This window comes from Mauremys mutica, chromosome 3 (genome assembly GCF_020497125.1).
Source record: "Mauremys mutica isolate MM-2020 ecotype Southern chromosome 3, ASM2049712v1, whole genome shotgun sequence".
NCBI lineage: Eukaryota > Metazoa > Chordata > Testudines > Geoemydidae > Mauremys > Mauremys mutica.
Genome location: NC_059074.1, coordinates 63,240,006 through 63,263,290, shown reverse-complemented (window position 1 = coordinate 63,263,290; position 23,285 = coordinate 63,240,006). Strand labels below are relative to the sequence as shown.

At 45.0% G+C, this 23,285-nt stretch overlaps 1 protein-coding gene across 2 annotated transcripts in view; it reads right to left on the bottom strand.

Moving 5' to 3' along the window:
• The window catches only part of TTK (TTK protein kinase), a 128,737-nt gene that overhangs the window by 15,987 nt on the left and 89,465 nt on the right, over positions 1-23,285 (bottom strand). For both annotated transcript variants that reach the window (XM_045011898.1, XM_045011899.1), the window contains 4 exons: positions 12,299-12,456; positions 12,041-12,192; positions 1,809-1,933; positions 1,327-1,407 (listed from right to left, as the gene is read on the bottom strand). In XM_045011898.1, coding sequence (XP_044867833.1) covers positions 1,327-1,407; positions 1,809-1,933; positions 12,041-12,192; positions 12,299-12,456 — 516 coding nt within the window. The remainder of the gene's footprint in view (positions 1-1,326; positions 1,408-1,808; positions 1,934-12,040; positions 12,193-12,298; positions 12,457-23,285) is intronic.

Sequence of the window (23,285 nt, the reverse complement as noted above, 5' to 3'; positions counted from 1 at the left end):
ACACTTTGAAGAAATGGCCCAGTTTATTGTCCCCCACCTTCCATCAGAGGCATACAGCCCCCATTCATCACAGGTGTGCAACGACTTGGCATTGTGCCTGACTTCTCACTACACTTGAATAACCAAGTAATAGTTTCCAAAAACACCTTTCACCTCCAGCTTGCTAGGAAACTTCACTCCTTCCTCGCAGATGACGACATGGCCATGATAATACAGGCATCTCTCACCTCCAAAATGGATTACTACAACTCACTGTATCTGAAGATGACCCACAGGTCCAGATGGCACAGAAGAGGTTGCCTACTTTCTCCATGGCTCTGGACACTGAACACATCAGACCTATGCTAACGTCCCTCTAAGGGCTCCCAGTGAGCTCCAGATGCTGGTTTGAGGCTTGGGTCCTAATTTTCAAAGTAATTAGTGGATCAAGCCCCAGCTACATGAAAGACTAAATTTTGATTTATGAACCACTGTAATAGCTATGATCCTTTAAAACAACAGAGATCACAAAGCATGTGAGAGCTGGGGTCAACCCATTCTTGGTCAAGTGGATCCAGCTAGGAAACAAATTGCTGGAGGACCATCTTTAGGAAACATTGCAAAACCTCTCTCTGAGAAAGCCTTTCACCATAAGTTTTGATTCCCAAAAGAGAGAAGTGCTAGAGACTCCATGATATCCACAAGGGACTCTGAGCCCCTTTCATGTAAAATCAATATCAACAGCAGATACTACAGTGATAGGCAGTAGTATAAAGCCATAAGATAAAAGTTTGCAAAAAAAGATGTTCTTACTGTCTGGGCTTGAAGAAGTTTACTTCATCCTTAATGGCCAGAGCATAAAATTACTAGTCCGAGTGAAAGTCTCCCATGAAGCCCCATTCCATTTTTAAAGGAATGCACAATTTCTCGTCCACAGTATTTAACTAGAACATTGACAGCCAGCTTCCTTTTAAAAAAGGATTAACATAGCTTATTCTACAAGAGTCTCCTACTAGCCGAACTTCCTTTCCTTCTAGCTTCAATCTACTTTTTCCTGTCTTTCCTTTTGATCAGAGATCATAATTTCTCAATTCCCCATCTCTTTCCTTATTTAGCACCTCAATCATACCCTCCCATCTCTTGCCACTCGAGATTGCCCTACTCCCCTTCACGTCCAAGGTCAAAGCAAGCATGTACCTGGCCTGTGATTCTACCCAGTTGCCTTGATGAAATAGTTTTCCTCCATGTTCTGGTTATAGTGAAAGTTTTTATATTCTAAGCTTTTGTTTCCTCAAAATGTCTGGAATATTTCCCCCTTTATAATTTTAGAGAGAGAGAATAATTTACCTTTGATCTTGATTTCCCATTTTCTCCATAGGAAGACATATCTTTGATTGCCTCTGGTGGCATGTAATTAATTGTGCCAACCTAGTAATAAAAAACATATATATTTTTAAATTAACCAAGTGTTTAATGGAATCTAATTAACTTGAAATATTTCTTTTGATAGTTTGTGATCTAATAAAAGCCTTGAAAAGTGACATTCCAGACTGAGAATCTGGGTGAGTATTTCTGCCATGCTGTCTTTCAGTGGTCTATACTTTAAAGTTAACAATATGCATGCAATAAGCACAGAAATTCACTCTAAATAATAATGAGTAGCTTAAGTTTTATTAGCTCATACCTTATCTACAGAAACATAAAAAGTACTCTGTAGCAAAAAAATCTAATGTTTGTTGTTTTCTTTAGGTTGGTAGATCACTTAACGTAGCAGACACAGAAATTACATTTTATAAAACACAGTATTCCATCTACTAAAAATAGTTCACCTGTGAATCTTTAACAATGCTTGTCACATCTGGCTGCATTTGGTTCGCAATGCCAAAATCAATTAGTTTTAGCATTCCATCAACTATCAGAAAGTTTGCTGGTTTCAGATCACTGTGCACAATGCCTGCAAGGTAAGAAAACTCCAAGATTAATCCAACTAAGACATGAATTTTAAACTACCAAGTATTTATGATTTTTTGGCCCTCCCCACAAATATATCAATTAAACTTTTGAGCAGGAACCAATGTATTCTTTGGATACAAAATTCACCTCTTGCTGCTGAATTGTGCTTTAGAATCTCAGATTTAATTTAAAAAATAAAATTAGAAGTTTTCAGTCCTTAACAATTGCAGTAAAAATCATGAAAATGTGAACTACCTGAGTCTGCAGATAGTCTGATTTGCACCTTTACTCTCAATCAGGGCCCCACGGGCATTATGATTTCAAGATCACAGAACTGGACATTTTCCAAAATGCTGCAGAATTCAATACTTTTGCTGCAGCCAAGTGACTGACATTTTGTTTAGCATTTCTTTGCCTTGGAGGGACCTGCTTGCAGCTGCCCCTTTAACTCCAATTTGACTAATAAGGAGAATCTGAGACAACTGGGGTGCATACACTCTGAACTGTTCCATGGAGATAGAACTAGAGTCCAGTTTACAACCAGAAGGTGGTAAATCTAGAAATCCTAAGTGTAGTCTGATGAGCTAGGCTGCCTCAAAAATAGAAAAGCAGAAAAGGTCCAGGGTACCAGAAACAAGCTAGGGACAAGCTCTCCCCTTTCTCGGTACACATGGAGGAGGGGGGGAAGAGAGATTTGCTGTGTGCCACTTGGACATCATCATCCAAGGCTCATGGAGACAGGCCACCTGGACAAAACAGCAAACCAAACCAAACCCCCAACCCTTTGTTGAATAGGCCATCAACTAGTTTTATGTTCTAGGAGTCAGTTATGTGTTTTGTAGGGAGGGAGGAGAAAATGGGAATGAAGGATATTTAATAGAGGTAGATTCAAATAACACTGATATGGAATTTAGGCATTTTTATTTAGGTTCCATTATGCCACTGAATAAGAATTCTCCGTATTGTATCAGGCTCATAGTTCATCTTGTCCTATATACCATCTGTGACGAGATGTATCAGTCCCACACTGGTACAGCAGGGCTTAACCCTTGTGGAAGCCAGGAAATAATTAACAAGGATTTGAAGGGATCTTAATGCATGTCAGTTAGTTAGCATGAGTTAGGCTAGCTGTAACCCTAATGACGTGAGATTTGTAGAAGCAAGATAATGTGAGACAGAGTGAACTGTGTGAAAAGTTATTACGACCTTGCAATTCAGATAACCGAATATGCAGTCTTGCTTTTTCTAGTAGTGAGACAAATAAGATAGAAGAAAGGCTTATGTATAAACAAATGCAATTGTTTTCTCTTTACTGTCTCCATGATTGCTAGCTATTGTCTGTAACAAAGGTATAAATGCTTGTTGTAATTGTTTACCAATTGAGAGAGACCTGTCCGGGACAAGGGGCAACCCTGTTTCCTAGGACACTCCCTCCCTCTATTGTAATTACTAGAGAAAGAATAAAGTATTTGATTTTGCTGTACCCAAACAGAAAGCGAGAACTGAGTTTTTCTCCGACACCCTTCTCTCTTAGCTGAGGTCACACACACACACCCTGCCCTCCTGCTGGGCATGCTCCAGCTGGAAGCAGGATATAAAAGCCAGTAGTGCAGCTCAGTCTGGGCTGACCGCCGGCGGGGAAGGAGGTATGTTGCCAGGCCTGTTGATGCTGAGATAGATGCCAGGTCCGGGCACCTGGGGAGGGAGAAAACACTGCAGCGGGTTGCCCCAAAGATTTTTTTGCCCTAGTATACACCAAGAAGTGTGGGACTGCTGCACCTCTTGCCCGAGTGTCAGAAGGCTGGCCAGAAGGGGGTACCGAGGGCCCCCCTTGTGCCTTTGCCCGGGGTCAGGATCTCCTTTGAGCATATTGGCCTAGAGTTGGTGGGACCCCTGGAGAAGAGCAACATGGGCCACAAGTATATCCTTGTCGTGGCTGACTATGTGATGTGGTACCCGGAGGCTCTCTCTCCTCGGTCTATCACCCCCAGACGGATGGGTTAGTGGAGCGATTTAACAGGACCCAGAAGTCAATGCTAAGAAAGTTCATGGAGGACAAGCACTGGGACAATTCCCCACGCTTCTCTTCGCCGTGCAAGAGGTTCCACAGGCCTCCAGGAGGTTTTCCCCATTTGAACTCCTCTATGGGAGGCAGCCTAGGGGAATCCTAGAGCTCCTGAGAGAGACGTGGGAAGGTCTGTCCAGTACATACTAAGGTTGCAGGAACGGGTCCAAGAGCTGGGTACCTTGGCACAGGAGAACCTGTTACAGGCCCAACTCAATCAATAGAACCAGTACAACAGGGGAATGAAGATGAGGATCTTTGAGTCCGGAGACTGGGTCCTGTTGTTATTACCCTCCTTGGAGTCTAAGCTGCTGGCCGAATAGCAGGGCCCCTTTGAGGTGACCAGATGGGTAGGGCCCCATCAGCTATGAAATATGGATGCCAGGGCATTGGAGAGATGCACGGGTCTACCACATGAACCTCCTCAAGGCCTGGAAGGAACATGAGGACCCAATGATTGCCCTGTACCCACCAGAGCCTGAGCTGGGGCCACTGGCCAACAAACCCGCGGAGCCAGGACCAGTGGCAGTTGGCCAGGAGCTCGATACCCATCAGCAGGAACAGGTACAGCAGTTAGTATCTGCCTTCCCCACCATCTTGTCAGCCCAGCCAAGGAAAAAAAACATGTGATCAGCCATCACACTGCTACCATCCCCGGACAGAAGGTGAGAGATAACCACTACCCACTCCCCAAGAAGATGTGAGGGGTTGTGCAGAAGGAACTAGAGATGATTCTAGCCCTGGAAATGATTCAGGAGTCCTGGCGGAGCCCCATAGCACTGGTCCCCAAGCCTGATGAAGCCATCAGGTTCTGCATTGACTTCAGAAAGGTGAATGCCATCTCCTGGTTTGATGCATACCCCACGCCCCAGGTGAACAAACTACTCAAGCGGCTAGGCGACACGGAATTTATCTCCATCTTAGACCTAACCAAGGGATATTGGCAGGTCCCCTTGCCATCAGCTTCCCGGGAGAAGATGGCCTTTCCTACACCCTTTGACTTCTACCAATTTATCATTATGCCTTTTGCTTTGCATGGGGCCGCGGCCACCTTCCAGTGGCTCATGAACCAAATACTGAGTCCCCATAATTCATACACCACCGCGTACATCAACAGTATTGTCATCTATAGCACTGGCTGGGAGGAACATCTCCAACACCTCGACAGCGTGCTGCAAGCCCTGGGAGACATGGGTCTCACCACAAATCCGGACAAGTGTCACGTGGGCCAGTGAGAGGTGACTTACCTGGGCTACACCATGGGTAGGGAAAAACTACGCCCCTTAGTGGACAAGGTGCAGGCCTTTCCGGGCTACCCTACCTCCATGACAAAGAGGCAAGTACGGCAATTCTTAGGGTTGGCAGGGTATCACTGCCGGTTTGTGCCCAACTTTGCCATTCTCGCCGCCCCTCTGATGGACTTGACAAAACTCCCAGCCACGAAAAATCCAGTGGTCAAAAGACTTTGAGGCCGCATTCCAGGCCCTACGAGAGTGGCTGACCCAGGAGCCACTACTGGACCAGCCTGACGTCACAAAACCCTTCACCCTCCAGATGGACACTTCAGAGGCAGGGCTGAAAGTAGTGCTGTTGCAAGAGCTGGCGAGGGGGAGGAACACCCCATCCTGTACCCCTGGGAGACCTGCTACTCCACAACAGAATGGGAGGCCTTGGCCATTAAGTGGGCGGTCGATGCCTTAAGGTATTACCTCTTGGGTAACTGACCACGCACCCCTCCGATGGATTAATGGTATGAAGGAAACTAACGTATGACTCGTGCGCTGGTACCTATCACTCCAGCCCTACTCCTTCCATGTGCTGCACTGGCCAGGGAAGGCCCATGATAACGCGGACTTCTTCTCCCAGGTGGGAGAAGAAGAAGGGGAAGAGGCACCATCCCTGGATGCCATCTTAAGGGGGAGAGTGTATCAGCCCCACACTGGTACAGCAGGGGTTAAGCCTTCTCTCTCAGGGTACGTCTACACTACGGGACTATTCCGAATTTGCATAAACCGGTTTTGTAAAACAGATTTTATAAAATCGAGTGCGCGCGGCCACACTAAACACATTAAATCGGTGGTGTGCGTCCATGGTCCGAGGCTAGCGTCGATTTCTGAAGCGTTGCACTGTGGGTAGCTATCCCGTAGCTATCCCATAGTTCCCGCAGCCTCCCCCGCCCCTTGGCATTTCCGAGTTGAGATCCCAGTGCCTGATGGGGCAAAAATCATTGTCGCGGGTGGTTCTGGGTACAGCCTCACCCCTCCCTCCCTGAGCAGCAGACAACCGTTTCGCGCCTTTTTTTCCTTGGTGAACTGTGCAGACGCCATAGCACAGCAAGCATGGACCCTGCTCAGCTCCATACCGCAATCGTGAATGTTTTAAACACCTCGCGCACTCTCGTGCAGTCTATGGTGAACCAGGACCTTCAATCCGAGGCGAGGAGGAGGCGGATACGGCAGCGCGGCGATGACAGTGATGAGGACGTAGACACAGAATTCTCTCAAACCGCGGGCCCCTGCGCTTTGGAGATCCTGATGGTAATGGGGCAGATTCTATCCATTGAACGCCAATTTTGGGCCCGGGAAACAAGCACTGACTGGTGGGACCGCATTGTGTTGCAGGTGTGGGACGATTCCCAGTGGCTGCGAAAGTTTCGCATGCGTAAGGGCACTTTCATGGAACTTTGTGACTTGCTTGCCCCTGCCCTGACACGCCATAATACCAAGATGAGAGCAGCCCTCACAGTAGAGAAGCGAGTGGCGATAGCCCTGTGGAAGCTTGCAACGCCAGACAGCTACCGGTCAGTCGGGAATCAATTTGGAGTTGGAAAATCTACTGTGGGGGCTGCTGTGATGCAAGTAGCCAAAGCAATCACTAAGCTGCTGCTACGAAAGGTTGTGACTCTGGGAAACGTGCAGGCCATAGTGGATGGCTTTGCTGCAATGGGATTCCCTAACTGTGGGGGGGGCGATAGATGGAACCCATATCCCTATCTTGGCACCGCAGCGCCAGGGCACCCAGTACGTAAACCGGAAGGGGTACTTTTCAATGGTGCTGCAAGCACTGGTAGATCACAAGGGACGTTTCACAAACATCCACGTGGGATGGCCAGGGAGGGTTCATGACGCTCGCGTCTTCAGAAGCACTACTCTGTTTAAACGGCTGCAGCAAGGGAATTACTTCCCAGACCAGAAAATAACAGTTGGGGATGTTGAAATGCCTGTCGTTATCCTGGGGGACCCAGCCTACCCCTTGATGCCATGGCTCATGAAGCCATACACAGGCAGCCTGGACAGTGGTCAGGATCTGTTCAATTACAGGCTGAGCAAGTGCAGAATGGTGGTGGAATGTGCATTTGGCCGTTTAAAGGCGCGCTGGCGCACATTACTGACTCGCTCAGACCTCAGCCAAACCAATGTCCCCTATGTTATTACTGCTTGCTGTATTCTCCACAATCTCTGTGAGAGTAAGGGGGAGACCTTTATGGCGGGGTGGGAGGCTGAGGCAAATCACCTGGCCGCTGATTACGCGCAGCCAGACACCAGGGAGATTAGAAGAGCACACCAGGAAGCGGTGCGCATCAGAGAAGCTTTGAAAACGAGCTTCATCAATGGCCAGGGTACAGTGTGACTGCTGTGTTTGTTGATGAACACCCAACCCCCTTGATTGACTCAGTCCCTGTAAGCAACTCCCCCACCCCCTTCGAGTACAGCTTACTTATGCAAATAAAGTCACTCTCATTTAAAAAGCATGAATTCTTTATTGATTCATTATAAAAAGAGGGAGAGAAGTAAGGGTGTGGTTTGGGAGGAGGATAGGAGGGATGGAGAAGGCCATTAAAAAAAAAATTCACAGTAACGACATCCTTCTGGTTGGGCTGTCCACGGGGGTGGAGTGGGCGGGTGCACGGAGCCTCCCCCCACGCGTTCTTACACGTCTGGGTGAGGAGGATGTGGAACATGGTGAGGGTTGAGGGTGGTTATACAGGGGCTGCAGCGGCACTCTGTGATCCTGCTGCCGTTCCTGAAGCTCCACAAGACGCCGGAGCATGTCAGTTTGATCACGCAGCAGCCCCAGAGTTGCATCCCGCCACCGCTGATCTTCCTGCCGGTCTTCCTGCCGCCACCTCTCATCTCGGTTGTCCCTCCTGTCCTCACGTTCATCCCTCCTGTCCTCACGTTCACTGGCCTCTTTCCTGTAATTTGAAACCACGTCCTTCCACTCATTCAGATGAGCTCTTTCATTGCGTGTAACTTCCATAATATCCGAGAACATCTCATCTCGTGTCTTCTTTTTCCTCCGCCTTATCTGTGCTAGCCTTTGGGATGGAGGAGGGATGGTTGAAAAATTTGCAGCAGCATGAGGGAGATAAATATTTAGAAAGATACATTTTACAGAACAATGGTTATACTCTTTCACAGTGAAAAGCAGTATTCATCTAGCACATGTGATTTCCCTACAAGGTCGCATTTTTCATCTTAATAGTGAGTGCCTGCAGCTCTGGAGTTACAGATCTCACAGACACAGGTCCAGGCATCAGAATTCAGCTTGCATGCGGCCATGGTAAGCCACTGTCTTTCGGCTTCTGTAGTGATTTACCCCTCCCCCCCAACGCATGGCTAATACCACGCTAGCTCCCTGCTAATCAACAACCTTCCCACCGCCCCACCCCCCACCCACTGCGTGTCTGGTACCTTGGGGAAGATCGCCGGTGACCAAACACAGAAAAGATCATCGGCATTTCACTCCTCCCCTCCCCCCGCTTCGCTACGTGCAGGAAAGTTTTTTTTTTTAAGCTGATGCAGTCCACGAACCCAGTAGAAAAATGGCCACCCCCCTTACTTAAATTCCTGATTTTTAACCAGGTTATCCTGAACGATATCACTTTGCTGAGGATAACAGAACAAGATAAAGAACGGATGCTTCTTGAATGCCAGCAGTCACCGGGACCATACGCTGCTATGCTTTGCCACGCAATGATACCTGATTACTTGCTACATGCATGGCGTGGTAAAGTGTCCTACCACGGTGGGCGGAACAAGGCTGCCTTGCCCAGAAACCTTCTGCAAAGGCTTCTGGAGTACCTACAGGAGCGCTTCATCAAGATGTCCCTGGAGGATTTCCTCTCAATCCCCGGACATGTTAACAAACTTTTCTAAGTAACTATACTGTCTGCGAATGCATCCCAAGTCCTCAGGGCAAATCAATCATTAAAAAAGGCTTGCTTAAAAAACAATGTTTGCTATTTGCAAAGGTACACTCACCAGAGCTCCCTTCCATGGCGTCATTGTCTGGGATAGTGGCTTGTGAGGGCTGGGAGGACGGTAATTCCGTCAGGGTGATAAAAAGCTCCTGGGGCTCACGGAGTGCTGTGTGCTCTCTGCTAGGTCTTCCTCCTCTTCTTCATCTTCATCTTCCCCGTCTGCATAATCCTCAGCCATGGCAGAGATTACAACCCCCACCTCGGAATCCACGATCAGGGGTGGGGTACTTGTGGCGCAGCCCCCTAAAATTGCATGCAGCTCAGCATAGAAGCGGCATGTTTTTCGACCTGCCCCAGACCTTCTGTTTGCTTCTTTGGTTTTCTGGTAGCCTTGTCTGAGCTCCTTAACTTTCACTCTGCACTGCACTGAGTCCCGGCTGTGGCCTTTATCCGTCATAGCCTTAGAAATTCTTTCAAATACTTTTTCATTTCGTCTTTTGGAACGCAGTTCTCTTAGCACTGAATCCTCTCCCCAGATAGCGATCAGATCCAGTACCTCCCGTGCAGTCCATGCTGGGGCTCTTTTACGATTCTCAGGAGACTGCATTGTTAACTGTGCTGATGAGCTGTGCGTGGTCACCTGTGCTGATGAGATCTCCACGCTGGGGAAGCAGGAAATGAATTTCAAAAGTTCGCGGGGCTTTTCCTGTCTACCTGGCCAGTACATCCGAGTTCAGAATGCTGTCCAGAGCGGTCACTGGTGCACTGTGGGATAGCTCCCGGAGGCCAATGCCGTCGATCAGCGGCCACACTAACCCTAATCCGATATTTTAATACCGATACTAGCGTTACTCCTCTCGTTAGGGAGGAGTACAGAAACCGGTTTAAAGAGCCATTAAAATCGATATATGGTGCCTCCTAGTGTGGACGGTTGTGGCGTTAAATCGGTTTTACGCTCCTAAAACCAGTTTAAACGCCTAGTGTAGACCAGGCTTCAGCTGAGGAGGCCACACATACTCCAGCTGGAAGCAGGATATAAAAGCTAGCAGAGCAGCTCAGTCTGGGATGACCGCCAGTGGGGAAGGTGGTGTGTCACCAGTTCCTGAGGAAGGACCACCTGCACTCTAAGACGCAGAGGCCAGCCAGTCAGAGACAGACCCCGACACAGGACATCACAGAGAGGGGAGAGACCAGAGAATCCCAGAGACGGAGGACTCCAGAGACTAGGGTAGGAAGTGACTCAGGAAGGCTTTGCGGGGAAATGGTGACAGACCAAAGCTCAGTGTGTTTCGGGGTCAGACCCCTGCTGAGCTAGTGGCGGACAAACCCATCACCAACAGCACCCTAGGTCGGGACCCGGTGGAGAGGGTGGGCCTGGTCCCCCTATCCTGGCCACTACCCACCCCAGGGCGATGACTCAGCTCGCCAGTAGTACTGACTTTGACAACAGGGGCTATAATATTGACCCTGGCCATTGGGCCACACTGCCTTGACAGCAGGGTCTGTAGTATTGCCTCTGGCTGCACTGCCCTGACAGCAATAGCTGTGGTACTGATTTTGGCCAATAGGCCGCATTGCCCTGCTATCAAGGGTAGCATTAAGGACCGAGGTCCCTGAGACCTGAGGCACCCCTTCAAACTTGATCGCAGGGCTGTGACACACCCCTCCCCTGCTCCCATGGGGTGTATCAGACCCGTGACACCATCTCACACAGTAGTCAGCATCAGATTTCTGACATGGGATAATCCACCTCTCCCAGCTTAATCCTTAATAATTAGAGATTGGTTTAAACCCTGAAGCATGAGACTTCCCATTCAATGCTCTTCTTTTAACGTTAACGCTAGATATTCTTGTTATTCATGTAGTCATCCAATTTCCCTTTGAATCTTGCCAAGTTCTTGGTCTCAATGACATCCTGTAGCATCCGGTTTAGTTACATGTGAGTGAAATAAGCATTTTACTTCATTAGTTTTGAATTTGCCATCATCCATTTTTGTTGAATGTTCCCTTATTTTATAGTATGAAAAATGACAGATGCTCCTGATCTGTCTTATTCACCTCATTTAAAATATAAATAATTCCTATCTTGTCCTTTCAGTCTGGTGCACACAGACAGGAAGCATATCAGGCATATGGGTCAGCAAGGAAAAAGGCATAAAGACAGGAGTGAGAAAAGGAAACTGAAGCAATGTTAGTTATCAGATTTAAGGAGGCAGGGTAAGAATATGAGAGGAAAACAAACAGAAGAAAGGGCAGAGTTATATAAAGCCTTAAAAGGAGAGGACAAGCAGCTTGAATCTGATATAAAATATCAGCATGAGATACAGTGAAGAATTATGTGATCCAGTCGGTGGGTGAGAAATTTTTTTTTCCTGTTGCAAGGGAATGAAAGGACATTACTTCGGAAATAAGGGAAGATGTCACAGCAGTCAAATTGAGAGTTAACTAAAAGGCATGAACACCACATAAACAAAGAAAAAAGGCTAAGTCTGCTTCTACTCCAAGCCTTATATCTGTGTCCTGGTTACCACTGAACAGTGTTGACACTGTTTTGCAAGTGTTTTAGTCAAGAAGACATGGATCAAATTTGGTAAGTTGTGGAGGAAAGTACTACTGTGGTACTTCATTTCTGGAGGGAAATATGGCCTCTGGATTATATCAGAATTGCTCTGAAATACACAAAATAAACAAAAACTCAAGGACTCTGCTATAAAGCCACCCATCCAAAAAGGCTCCCAGCTTCTACCAGCACAAAGAGCCGCTACCCCTCCAAACTCTGTAAAATCCATTTCATCTCTAACACATGTACTACATTAATATCTAGAAATATTTAGCAATACCATGTTCGTGGATTGTGTGAACGGCTTCCAACATATTTTTCCAGTAGCTCTTTCGTTCCCATGGATTAATAGTCTTTTTCTTTTTAAGCCAGCTATTGAGATCAATATTTCCACATTCCATTACCATGTAGATATGCTGTTCAGTGATTTCACTAAAATAAATAATAAGTGCTATCATCATACTGAAATTAAATTTTAGAGAGTAACTGCTTTGAGGAATATTTTGAAAACTTAACTTATTTTAAAATGTTTACTCACTAATCATAAAGTCGGATGATCTTATCACTATGTTGCTGTAGCTTATTCAAATGAGCAATTTCATTCTTATAACTCTCAACAGTCAGTTGATCTGCTTCTTCAAGATTCACATATTTGACAGCATACAGTTGCTTCTTTTCATTCAATACCTGAAACACCTGCAAAACAGCAGAGAAACCGAAGTGCCCTCTTTATGCATTCCCAATGTTTCTTCACTTTGTGGTGTGTTTCCTCACCACATCTAGAAATGGGCAAACAGCATTTTTTTGGGAAGAAAACAATAACATTTCATTTTAGTTTACAGAGGAAATACTAAAAGGTTCCCTATTTGACCCCACAATACTTCACTTAGGCCTGGGCTACACTAGCAGGGGGTTCAAACTAAGATAGCTGAAGTCAAAGTATCTTAGTTCGACTTACCTGGCCGTCCTCACGGCAGGGAGTCAACTGCCACGGCTCCCCCGTCGACTCCGCTTACTCCTCCTGCCGAGGTGGAGTACGGGCGTCGATTAGCGGATCGATTTATTGCATCCAGACAAGACGCGATAAATCGATCCCTGATAGATCGAAAACTACCCACCGATCCGGCAGGTAGTATAGACGTACTCTTAGAAGAACAACCTCAAGGGATTCAGAAGGTAGCTCAGATTCTACACTCAGACAGTTCTTGGGCTCTCAACTGAACCCACTTGCACAATGAAAACTGAAAGTTAGGATGTGGACTTAGTTGGGGTTGGTCCTACTTTGAGCAGAGGGTTGTACTAGATGGCCTCCTGAGGTCTCTTTCAACCCATATCCTCCATGATTCTATGAAAGCCTATCAAGAGCTGGGCTAGGATCACTGAAGAGACATCAGATAGTCAGACACTCTCAGTAAATAAATTCAAATGACCAATGGACAGACAACTGTGACAAAGTTACTACTTAATTATTTTGTAGGACGTTTAACACCTTCCAGAGAGAATAGCAGTTTCTGACTTTCTGCTGCGTTTTCCATTTCATGTCTACCATAACCACCTCTGTTGCTTTCTCCCCATATATTCCTCCCAACGTATCCAAGTTTCCAGGTTCCAGCCCCTGGAATAAAACTGTAGCCTATGCAAGTTCAAAACCAAATTTCCATCTCCACCAACACTTCAAGTCCCAGTTTTTACTCTGTGACCCCTTGTCAACTGCCAATATCAACACTGCTGCCTCCTCTCCAGTTTGGCTCCTGTCTCTTGAGAATGAACCTATGGATATCCAAACACAAAACTAAAACTGCCTGCCAATTTAAAAAGTATAGAAAAAATTCTGTTAAAAAAAAAAGTTGACAGGAAGGGCTATAAACATAAATCAAATCCAAAACTGCTTTGAAATCACAATTGTTAAGATTACACTGGTCTACAATTTTTGAGAAGTCATCTGCTTCAGAGATAAAATGTGGTATTTATTATGTATTTTGATGTGCTGTATTCAAATATGACAATTAAAACAACTGATTGGCTACTGTTTCTAAGATATTTAAGTTTTTACATTTATGTCTATGTATATTGTGTAGATAGTAGAGTTTTAATCATAAATTGTAAACCTAGGTCTTTTCATGTGTTTATGATTGCTTTACATGATAATATTTCACCTGTCCTGTTTATGTAACACTTTAAAAATCAGCAAAAGGGTTATATAAATAAAATTTATTATGAAACAAAAGGCAAAAAACTATTATGTACATAGTTTAGTCCTATTCAGTGTCTACTCGGCGCTTCTTGGCTTGTCTCTTGTATTCATTAAATGGAGCATCTCTTGTCACTGTCCAGCAATAGTCTGCAAGCATGGATGGGCTCCATTTGCCCTGATAGCGTTTCTACATTGTTGCAATGTCCTGGTGAAATTGCTCACCGTGCTCGTCGCTCACTGCTCTGCAGTTCGGTGGAAAAAAATCTAGATTGGAGTGCAAAAAATGTATCTTTAGTGACATGTTGCAACCAAGGCTTTTGTATGCCTTGAGGAGGTTTTCCACCAACAACCTGTAGTTGTCTGCCTTGTTATTTCCGAGAAAATGTATTGCCACTAACTGGAAGGCTTTCCATGCCGTCTTTTCCTTGCCACGCAGTGCATGGTCAAATGCATCATCTCGAAGAAGTTCACGAATCTGAGGATCAACAAAGACACCTTCTTTTATCTTAGCTTCACTTAACCTTGGAAATTTTCCACGGAGGTACTTGAAAGCTGCTTGTGTTTTGTCAATGGCCTTGACAAAGTTCTTCATCAGAGCCAGCTTGATGTGTAAGGGTGGTAACAAAATCTTCCTTGATTCAACAAGTGGTGGATGCTGAACACTTTTCCTCCCAGGCTCCAATGACTGTTGGAGTGGCCAATCTTTCTTGATATAATGGGAATCTCTTGCACGACTATCCCATTCGCAGAGAAAACAGCAGTACTTTGTGTATCCAGTCTGCAGACCAAGCAGGAGAGCAACAACCTTCAAATCGCCACAAAGCTGCCACTGATGTTGGTCATAGTTTATGCACCTCAAAAGTTGTTTCATGTTGTCAAAGGTTTCGTCCATATGGATTGCATGACCAACTGGAATTGATGGCAAAACATTGCCATTATGCAGTAAAACAGCTTTAAGACTTGTCTTCGATGAATCAATGAACAGTCTCCACTCATCTGGATCGTGAACGATGTTGAGGGCTACCATCACACCATCGATGTTGTTGCAGGCTACAAGATCACCTTCCATGAAGAAGAATGGGACAAGATCCTTTTGACGGTCACGGAACATGGAAACCCTAACATCACCTGCCACGAGATTCCACTGCTGTAGTCTGGAGCCCAACAGCTCTGCCTTACTCTTGGGTAGTTCCAAATCCCTGACAAGGTCATTCAGTTCACCTTGTGTTATGAGGTGTGGTTCAGAGGAGGAGGATTGGAGAAAATGTGGGTCCTGTGACATTGATGGTTCAGGACCAGAAGTTTCATCCTCTTCCTCGTCTGACTCAAGTGAGAATGATTCTGGTGCATCAGAAACCGGCAGTCCTCCTCCGTGGGGTACTGGGCATATAGCTGATGGAATGTTTGGATAATGCACAGTCCACTTTTTCTTCTTTGACACACCTTTCCCAACTGGAGGCACCATGCAGAAGTAACAATTGCTGGTATGATCTGTTGGCTCTCTCCAAATCATTGGCACTGCAAAAGGCATAGATTTCCTTTTCCTGTTCAACCACTGGCGAAGATTTGTTGCACAAGTGTTGCAGCATATGTGTGGGGCCCAACTCTTGTCCTGATCTCTAATTTTGCAGCCAAAATAAAGGTGATAGGCTTTCTTAACCATAGTGGTTATACTGCACTGTTGTGATGCAAAAGTCACTTCACCACAAACATAGCAGAAGTTATCTGCACTGTTCACACAAGTATGAGGCATCTCTGCTCACTTTGGCTAAACAGAAATGTGTCTCTTTGCAAAATCAAACACTGACAAATAAGAGAGCACGACACTGTATGATTTCTAGAGCTGATATAGGGCAATTTGTTCAGCAGAGTGATGTAAGCTTCGTTATGATTGCATCATCCATGACTTCTAGGAATAACATGATGCAAATCATATCATGTATGACGCAATACCAGCTTCAGATTGCATCATTCATTGTTTTGCCTAAAAAGCAAGTACAGTCCAAACCCAGTCATAGATTTATTCATAGATCCAGTCAAAGATGTATTTTAGTCATTTCTGGTTTAAATTGAGAGCCCTTCCCTTTATAACTCACTTATCCTCCGCTATTCCCAAGTCAAGGGTCATATATACTGACCCAATAGCATATGTTGAAAACTAGAGCCAATCAACAATTTTAAGCATCATTTTCGTTCTCAGTGACCCAGAATTAGTAAAGTTTGACAACATTTATTTCAGAAGCATTTTGGCTGTAGAGCAGTGTTATATGCAATCTGGATACTATATACGATTTTTTGTGCAGAAATTGTTTCTTTACGGGTATCCAAATACATCAGCAAGGTTTTTTGTGTGTTTGTTTTTAAGATAGCATCCCTGCATTTCCCCTTTAGCACTTTTATAGGGAAGAAACCTACTGAGAACACCTGGGTGTCGTAATTACAACATGAGTGTGCATTCATGTTCAAATTCCAAGGTTAAATGCAAATTCTGGAGTGGGAGGGATGCCAACTTCTTTGGTCCACCAGATAACTGATTTGTTTAAATTCATGCAGAGGTTTCAGCTTAAAAAAAGTAGATTCACATATCCTGTTGAGTAACTGTCTGCGAATGATGAAACATGATGAATAGGGCTGGTGCAGGGATCGGCAATCTTTGGCATGCGGCCTACCACGGTAAGCTCCCTGGCAGGCCAGGCCGGTTTGTTTACCTGCCACATCTGCAGGTTCGGCCAAATCGTGCCTCCCACTGACTATGGTTCGCCGCTCCAGGCCAATGGGGGCTGCAGGAAGCGGCACGGGGTGGTGGGCTGCGTGCCAAAGGTTGCCAATCCCTGATTTGGTGGATTGAGCTCAGGGCCCTTTGACCTGCCTGCAACTGAAACAGTGTATTGGATTTACAAAATGGTTTAGCTCTATTCAGATAGACAGATCCCAGATAGGAGCAGAAACTTTATCTTTGGGAAGAGATTCCCCAGGCCTTTCATGAAACTTGTGGTTATGGAGTGAGCAAATAAAGAAAGCCCCTTGATAGTAGTATGAAAGGCTGTTAGGGCTGCCAGATAAACTTTGATGGAATTAAGGGACGGTCCTGATTTCGTAAACTGTAGCAGGTATTCCAGGACAAGCGGAAGCTGGGCAGTTTCTGGATCAGCATTGTGGAGTTCACACCGGTGGCCAAATCCTGTCCACTTTTTGAAGGTAAATAGTTCTCGTGGAAAATTTTCTACTATTTAATAGAACATGTTGTAACTCAGCAGAGCAAGATGACTCTAGCTCCACAAACCATTGAGGTACCAGTTCTTGGAGGTGAAGAATGCCAAAGTTGGGATGTGTCAGACTACAGGCGTCCTGGGAGAGGAGCTAAGGAACGACTAGGAGATCTGTTGGAGGAAAAAGAGCTAGATGAAACATATAAGGGAATCATACTTCCCTTAACCACATGGGGGTAATTAGAATGATACTGGAGTTGTCCTATTTAATCTTTTTTATCTTCATCCAAGGCATCCCCCAGGGAATTGTGAGCTAATCCCCTCTCTCCCCTTGAGTAAAATGGCATTTTTTGTTTGTAGCTCTACTTCTGGAAACCCTGAACTCCAAAAGATTCCGACCAGAACCTGGGGATCGAAATCCCAATCAGTCTTAGGAGAAGCACACGCTGAGTCTGTTGGTCGTGACATTCTGTATGCCAGGTAGATACACTGAGATCCTTATGTGATACTTTATGAACCAATTCCACAATTTTATTGCCTCAGCACTGAGGAAATGGGATCTTGCCCTTCCTTGGCAACTGATATAAAACATGAAAGCCATGCTGTCTGTCTTGACTTTGATGGATCTGGGTTTGACGAAAAGAAGGAAATGAAGACCTGCATTTCTGACCGCTCTGAGCTCTAGAAAGCTGATATGGAGGTAGTCTCTTGGGGTGAGCGTCTGCTCTGTGCTGTCAGAGCACCGAGATGCAACCCCCATCCTAACAAAAAAGGAATCTTTGGTCATGGTTACTGTTGGTACTCGTTGGAAGAAGGGGACCTCTGCCCTCACATTATGCTTAATCTTCCACCAGTCCTGGGAATGTTTTACCTGCTGGGGAACATAAACTTGCTTGTCTAGACTGTATCTGTTTGGAGAGTAAACTGTTCTGAGCCACTCCTGGAAACACTGGAGGTGTAACCTGGCATGCTCTGTTACAACAATGCAAGCTGCTATGTGATTCAGAAGCTGAAGGCAGTTTTTGACTGGGGTCTGAGAGCTGTCCTGAATCATTTTTGATAAGTCTTGATAATGTCCGGAACCAGTCCATGGGGAAAGATGCCCTGTATGTCAGGGAATCCAAGAAGGCCACTATGAACTGTACATTCTGAACAGGAGTTAGTATGGATTTTTTTTATTTTCAGCTGAAGGCCCAGATCCAAAGACAGAGAAAGTGTTGATCTTGTGGCGGATAACACCTTTTGGTAGGATTGATCCGAGTAGCCAACCGTCAAGGTAGGGGAATACCACAATAGCCCAACAACGCAGGTAAGCAGCCACTACCATCAGGACCGTCTAGAACAGTGTTTCTCAGTGACTGATCCGTGGACTGGCACCAGTTCATGGCAGCCTCCTTGCCACTTCCTGAGATTTTCCAAACACAGAATATTAATATTTAAAATGTAAAGGGATTTTTGTGCTTGCATTTCACATCACTATATTCAATTATTTCTGAACATTAACATATAAACAAACCGACTACGTTGCCATCGTGCTGATATACAAAGCACATTTGCATGCATTTGTTGGAAAGAAGTAGTTAGCAGTGAGTGAAAGTTAAGCTCTAGTAAAAAACTTTTACTTAGCTAAACCAGACAATGTCATTGTCAAAGCAGTTACCTCTGGATTGATTTTTGGGACTAACAAAAGTTCAGAAAAACAGAGACATGAGTGACTCCAAACATGATAAGGAAGAAGGGTGAGAAAAGAAAAGGAAACGTTCGGCCTTCAATCAAAAATATGATTAGTCTTACATTAGTATGGATTTGTTGCAAATGAGGATGTAGAATAGCTGAAAACTCTGTGTTGTGTGTGGCACAACTCTAAGCAAATGATGCTATGAAACCTTCAAAAATGATTTGACACATTGAAAAAGACAGTTACCTGTTTTGTAACTGGTGTTCAAGATGTGTTGCTCATTATAGGCGTGTGTGCTCGCCACATGCACCGGTGCCAGAAGTTTTTCCCTCAGAGGTTTCCGTAGGGGACCGACTCTGGCACCCTCTGGAGTGGGGCCCGTATGGTGCGGTATAAGGGGCACTGCTGGCTCTCTCCACCCTCAGTTCCTTCTTGCCAGAAACTCCAATAGTGGGGAAGGAGGGTGGGTCATGGAATGGACATGAGCAACACATCCCGAAGAACACCAGTTACGAAACAGGTAAAGGTCTTTTCTTCGAGTGTTTGCTCATGTCCATTCCATTGTAGGTGACTCCCAAGCAGTGCCACCAAAGGCGGGTCGGAGTTCATGGATGTGTCGATTGCAACACAGCTCTGCCGAATCCAGTGTCATCTCTGTCCTGCTTGGTAATGGCATAATGCATCATGAATGTGTGTACTGATGACCATGTAGAGGCCCTGCAGATGTCCTGGATGGGGACATGTACTAGGAAGGCTGCCAAGGACGCTTGTGCCCTGGTTGAGTGGGCCTTTATTGTAGGTGGTGGTTCGGTCCATGCCAACTCATGACAGGTTCGGATGCACAATGTGATTCAGTTAGAGATCCTCTGCAAGGACACTGGTAGGTCTTTAATCCTGTCCGCTGTCACAATAAAGAGTTGGGTTGACTTGCGGAAGGCCTTGGTGCAGTCCAAGTAGAAGGCCAGGGTGCACCGGACATCCAAGGTGTGCAGCTGCCTCTCCTCCGCAGTTGAGTGCGGCTTTGGACAGAGAACCCAGAGAAAGATATCCTGGTTAACATGAAAGTGAGACACCACCTTAGTCCGAAATGCTGGGTGGGGTTGCAGATGGAATTCTTCCAATGGAAACAAGAGACAGTAAAGGGGCAAAAGAAAGTATTGCACACTGCAGTAACATTAAATGAAGATTTGTTAAAAGCATCAGATCTGCTGTCCCTACACATAGCTAAATGCAAGTCACCCTTTACAGGTGGTGAAGAGCTAATCGTGCATTCAGTAATAGATGTCTGTCAGAGTCTTGGGTGATGCAGCTGCCAAAAAAGCAAGTTGCATTCCACTATCAAATGATAATGTCTGACATCAAATCACTAATATTGCAGAAGATATCAAAGCTCAGTTGATAGAAAGGGTGCAAGAGTCAAGCTGGTTTGCAATTCAGTTGGAGGAGTCAATGGACATTTCTAATGCAGCATTTTTTTATTGTTTATTTGCATTATGCCTATGAAGGCATGTTTCATGTGAAGAACCCTGCTGTGAAGAACTGCCACAAAACACAAGAGGTGCAGAAATGTTCTGGGTCCTAAATGTGTATGTGAGAGGACACGGACTTGAGTGGGACCACTGTGTTGGAATTTGCACAGATGGAGCAGCCACAATGATAGACAGACATTCAGCGGTAGTAGCAAGAGTAATGGAAGTTGCACCAGTTGCTCAAGCAACACTGCTTTATTCATCAAGGTCTTGGCAGTCAAGAAATGGTCTCCAGAGCTTAATGATGTCCTCGGTAAAGTTGTTAAAATTGTGAATTTTGTGGAAGCAAATTGACTAGTTCTCGCATCTTTGCTACAATGTGTGAAGAAATGGGGTCTGAACACCATTACTTACTATTACACACTGAAGTAATATTTTTCCATGGCAAAATATTTATCCGAGTGTATGAACTGAAACGTGAACCTGAAGCCTTCCTGTCTCAAAAGATATCTCCTCTGACAGCATACTTTCAGGATTTTTACAATGGCTTGCCAAACTTGCATATTTGGCAGATATATTTGATCACTTTAATCAGTTCGATCTCTCTATGCGGGGAAGTATATTGAGTGTCTTTGTATTGGCTGCCAAGATCACAACCTTTAAAAAAAATAAAGCTCCGCGTCTGGAAAGAGAGTCGGGCACGACTGTTATGACATATTCCCATCTCTTGCATTTCTGGCTCTTGATGACAGTAAAGATGTGGATTTGCTTCTCCTATGTGAAATAATGGGTATCCCTTCTAAAATCAGTTCTCCAAAAGTTCGAGAACTATTTCCTATCATACTCTGATCCAACGAAAGGAAAACAATGGGTTCATGAGCAATTCTCCTGTCTAGAAACTGAGACCTCTCTGTCATCATCATTGGAAGACAAGTTGCTGGAACTGTCAAGTGATGAGGGTCTGAAGTTACAGTTTCATGAAGTTACTCTACCTGTTTTCTGGATCACAGTCAGAAGTGAATAACCACAACTCAGTGAACTCTCTGTCAAAACTTTGCTCCTGTTCCATTCCACATACCTCTGTGAAATTGGATTTTCAGCAATGATTGCAATGAAAACAAAAAACCGCAATCAGCTGAGCATTGGAAAGATGCTCCGAGTGTCCTTGTCAAACATTCATCCCAGGATTGAAAGACTGGTGCCTACAAGACAGGCACAAGCATCTCATTAACAGTATGGTGAGTGAATCCATCTGATTTTTTATTATTGTTGTTTTAAAACTGAATCAATTGAACTCTCTGTATAAAATGAGGTGTGCAATTGTAGACAAAATTATTGGTACCCTTCATTTGAAATAATGTTTAAAAATCAAGTTAACATTTTCATATCACATAACTGATTGAACTCAACTTTATTTTAACAAACAAACAGACCTGGAGTATTGGCCCTGTGTTGGTAAGAAAGAAAGAAAAATGTTTTACATGAAGAAAGAAAGGCCTCACAATATTGAAAAAAGAGGAAGAAATACCAGTGAAACACTGTTCATTTTTTTCCCCTCTCCAGCAGTCCATGACAGTTGAGGATGACAGCAAGCCAATCCCCGATATCAAAAAGGTTGAGAAACACTGTTCTACAACATTCTTGGAGCCGAGGAGAGGCGGAAGGGGAGCACCAGATACTGAAAAAGATCCTGGCCTACCACAAATGAGAGGAATCTCTTGTGAGGTATGTGTATAACTATATGGAAGTACATATCCTAGAGGTTGAAGGCAGAAAACCAATCCCTTGAATCTAGAGATGCAATTATAGCTTCCAGGGTCACCATCCTGAACTTCGTGGATCTTACAAATTTGTTTAGGAGTCTCAGATCTAAGATTGGTCTCCATTTACTGCTCTTCTTTGGTACGAGGAAACAGTTCAAATAGAAATCCTTTCCCCTGTGTTGAGCCGTGTTGACCTGGTTCTATTGCTCCTAAACAAAGAAGAGTGTTTATTTTCTGCCTTACGAGGAACTTGAGAGGGGTCCCTGAAAAGGGGCAGGAAAGGGGAATGAGGAGGAGAGAGGGAGGAAAAGTCAGTGGTGTAGCCTGATATTGCTTCCAACACCCATTTGTTCAAGACGATATATTCCCATGCATGCTGTAAATGGGAGAGTCAGTTTCCAAATGGGTGAAGGTGGGCAAAACAATGAAGCTGGCAGGTTAATGACAGGGGAATTCGAACCCTCGACTGCCCTGTCAAAAGTGTCATTTCAATGACGACACCTGTTGTAAAGCCACATCAGATGGGTTTATAGGGTCTCGTTCTCTTGAACCTGTGCCTCCTTCCTGGGAAATTTCGTGAGTCTCTGGAATCCAGAGAATTGCATAGGGCGGGATCTTTGAGCCGTTTGAAATCTGATGACCTTTCATTTGTTTGCAAGAGTGTAGATGCCTAATGAGCGAAAAGTGGTCCTGGAATCTTTAAGGGTATGTAATGACTTGTCAAGGCTCTCTGCAAACAACTTCAGTTCATCAAATGGGAAATCCTCTACCGTATTCTGGACTTCTTTGTGGAAGCCAGACAACTGTAGCCAGGAAGTCCTATGCACCATCACAACTGTGGAAATGAAATGGGCTGTAGTGTCTGCAGCATTGAGAGCAGCCTGCAACAATCTTCTTGCCACTAACTGTCCCTCAGCAACAGTGGCCTGGAATTGTTCCCTTTTATCTGGAGGAAGGTGTTCAATAAACAATTCAAACTTTGTGTAGTTGGTGAAGTTTTACTTAGCCATCAGCACTTGATAATTCATAATCTCTGCTGCAGGGGGTGGATTTTTAATGGAGTTGTTTGCCTTCCTTGTTCACTGTGTCAATAACCAGAGAACTGGGAAGTGGGTGAGAGAAGAAGAATTCAGATTCCTTGATGAGGACATATTTTTTGTCAGCCCTTTACAAGTGGGTGTCATTGTAGCCAAGGTTTGCTAAATGGTTCCA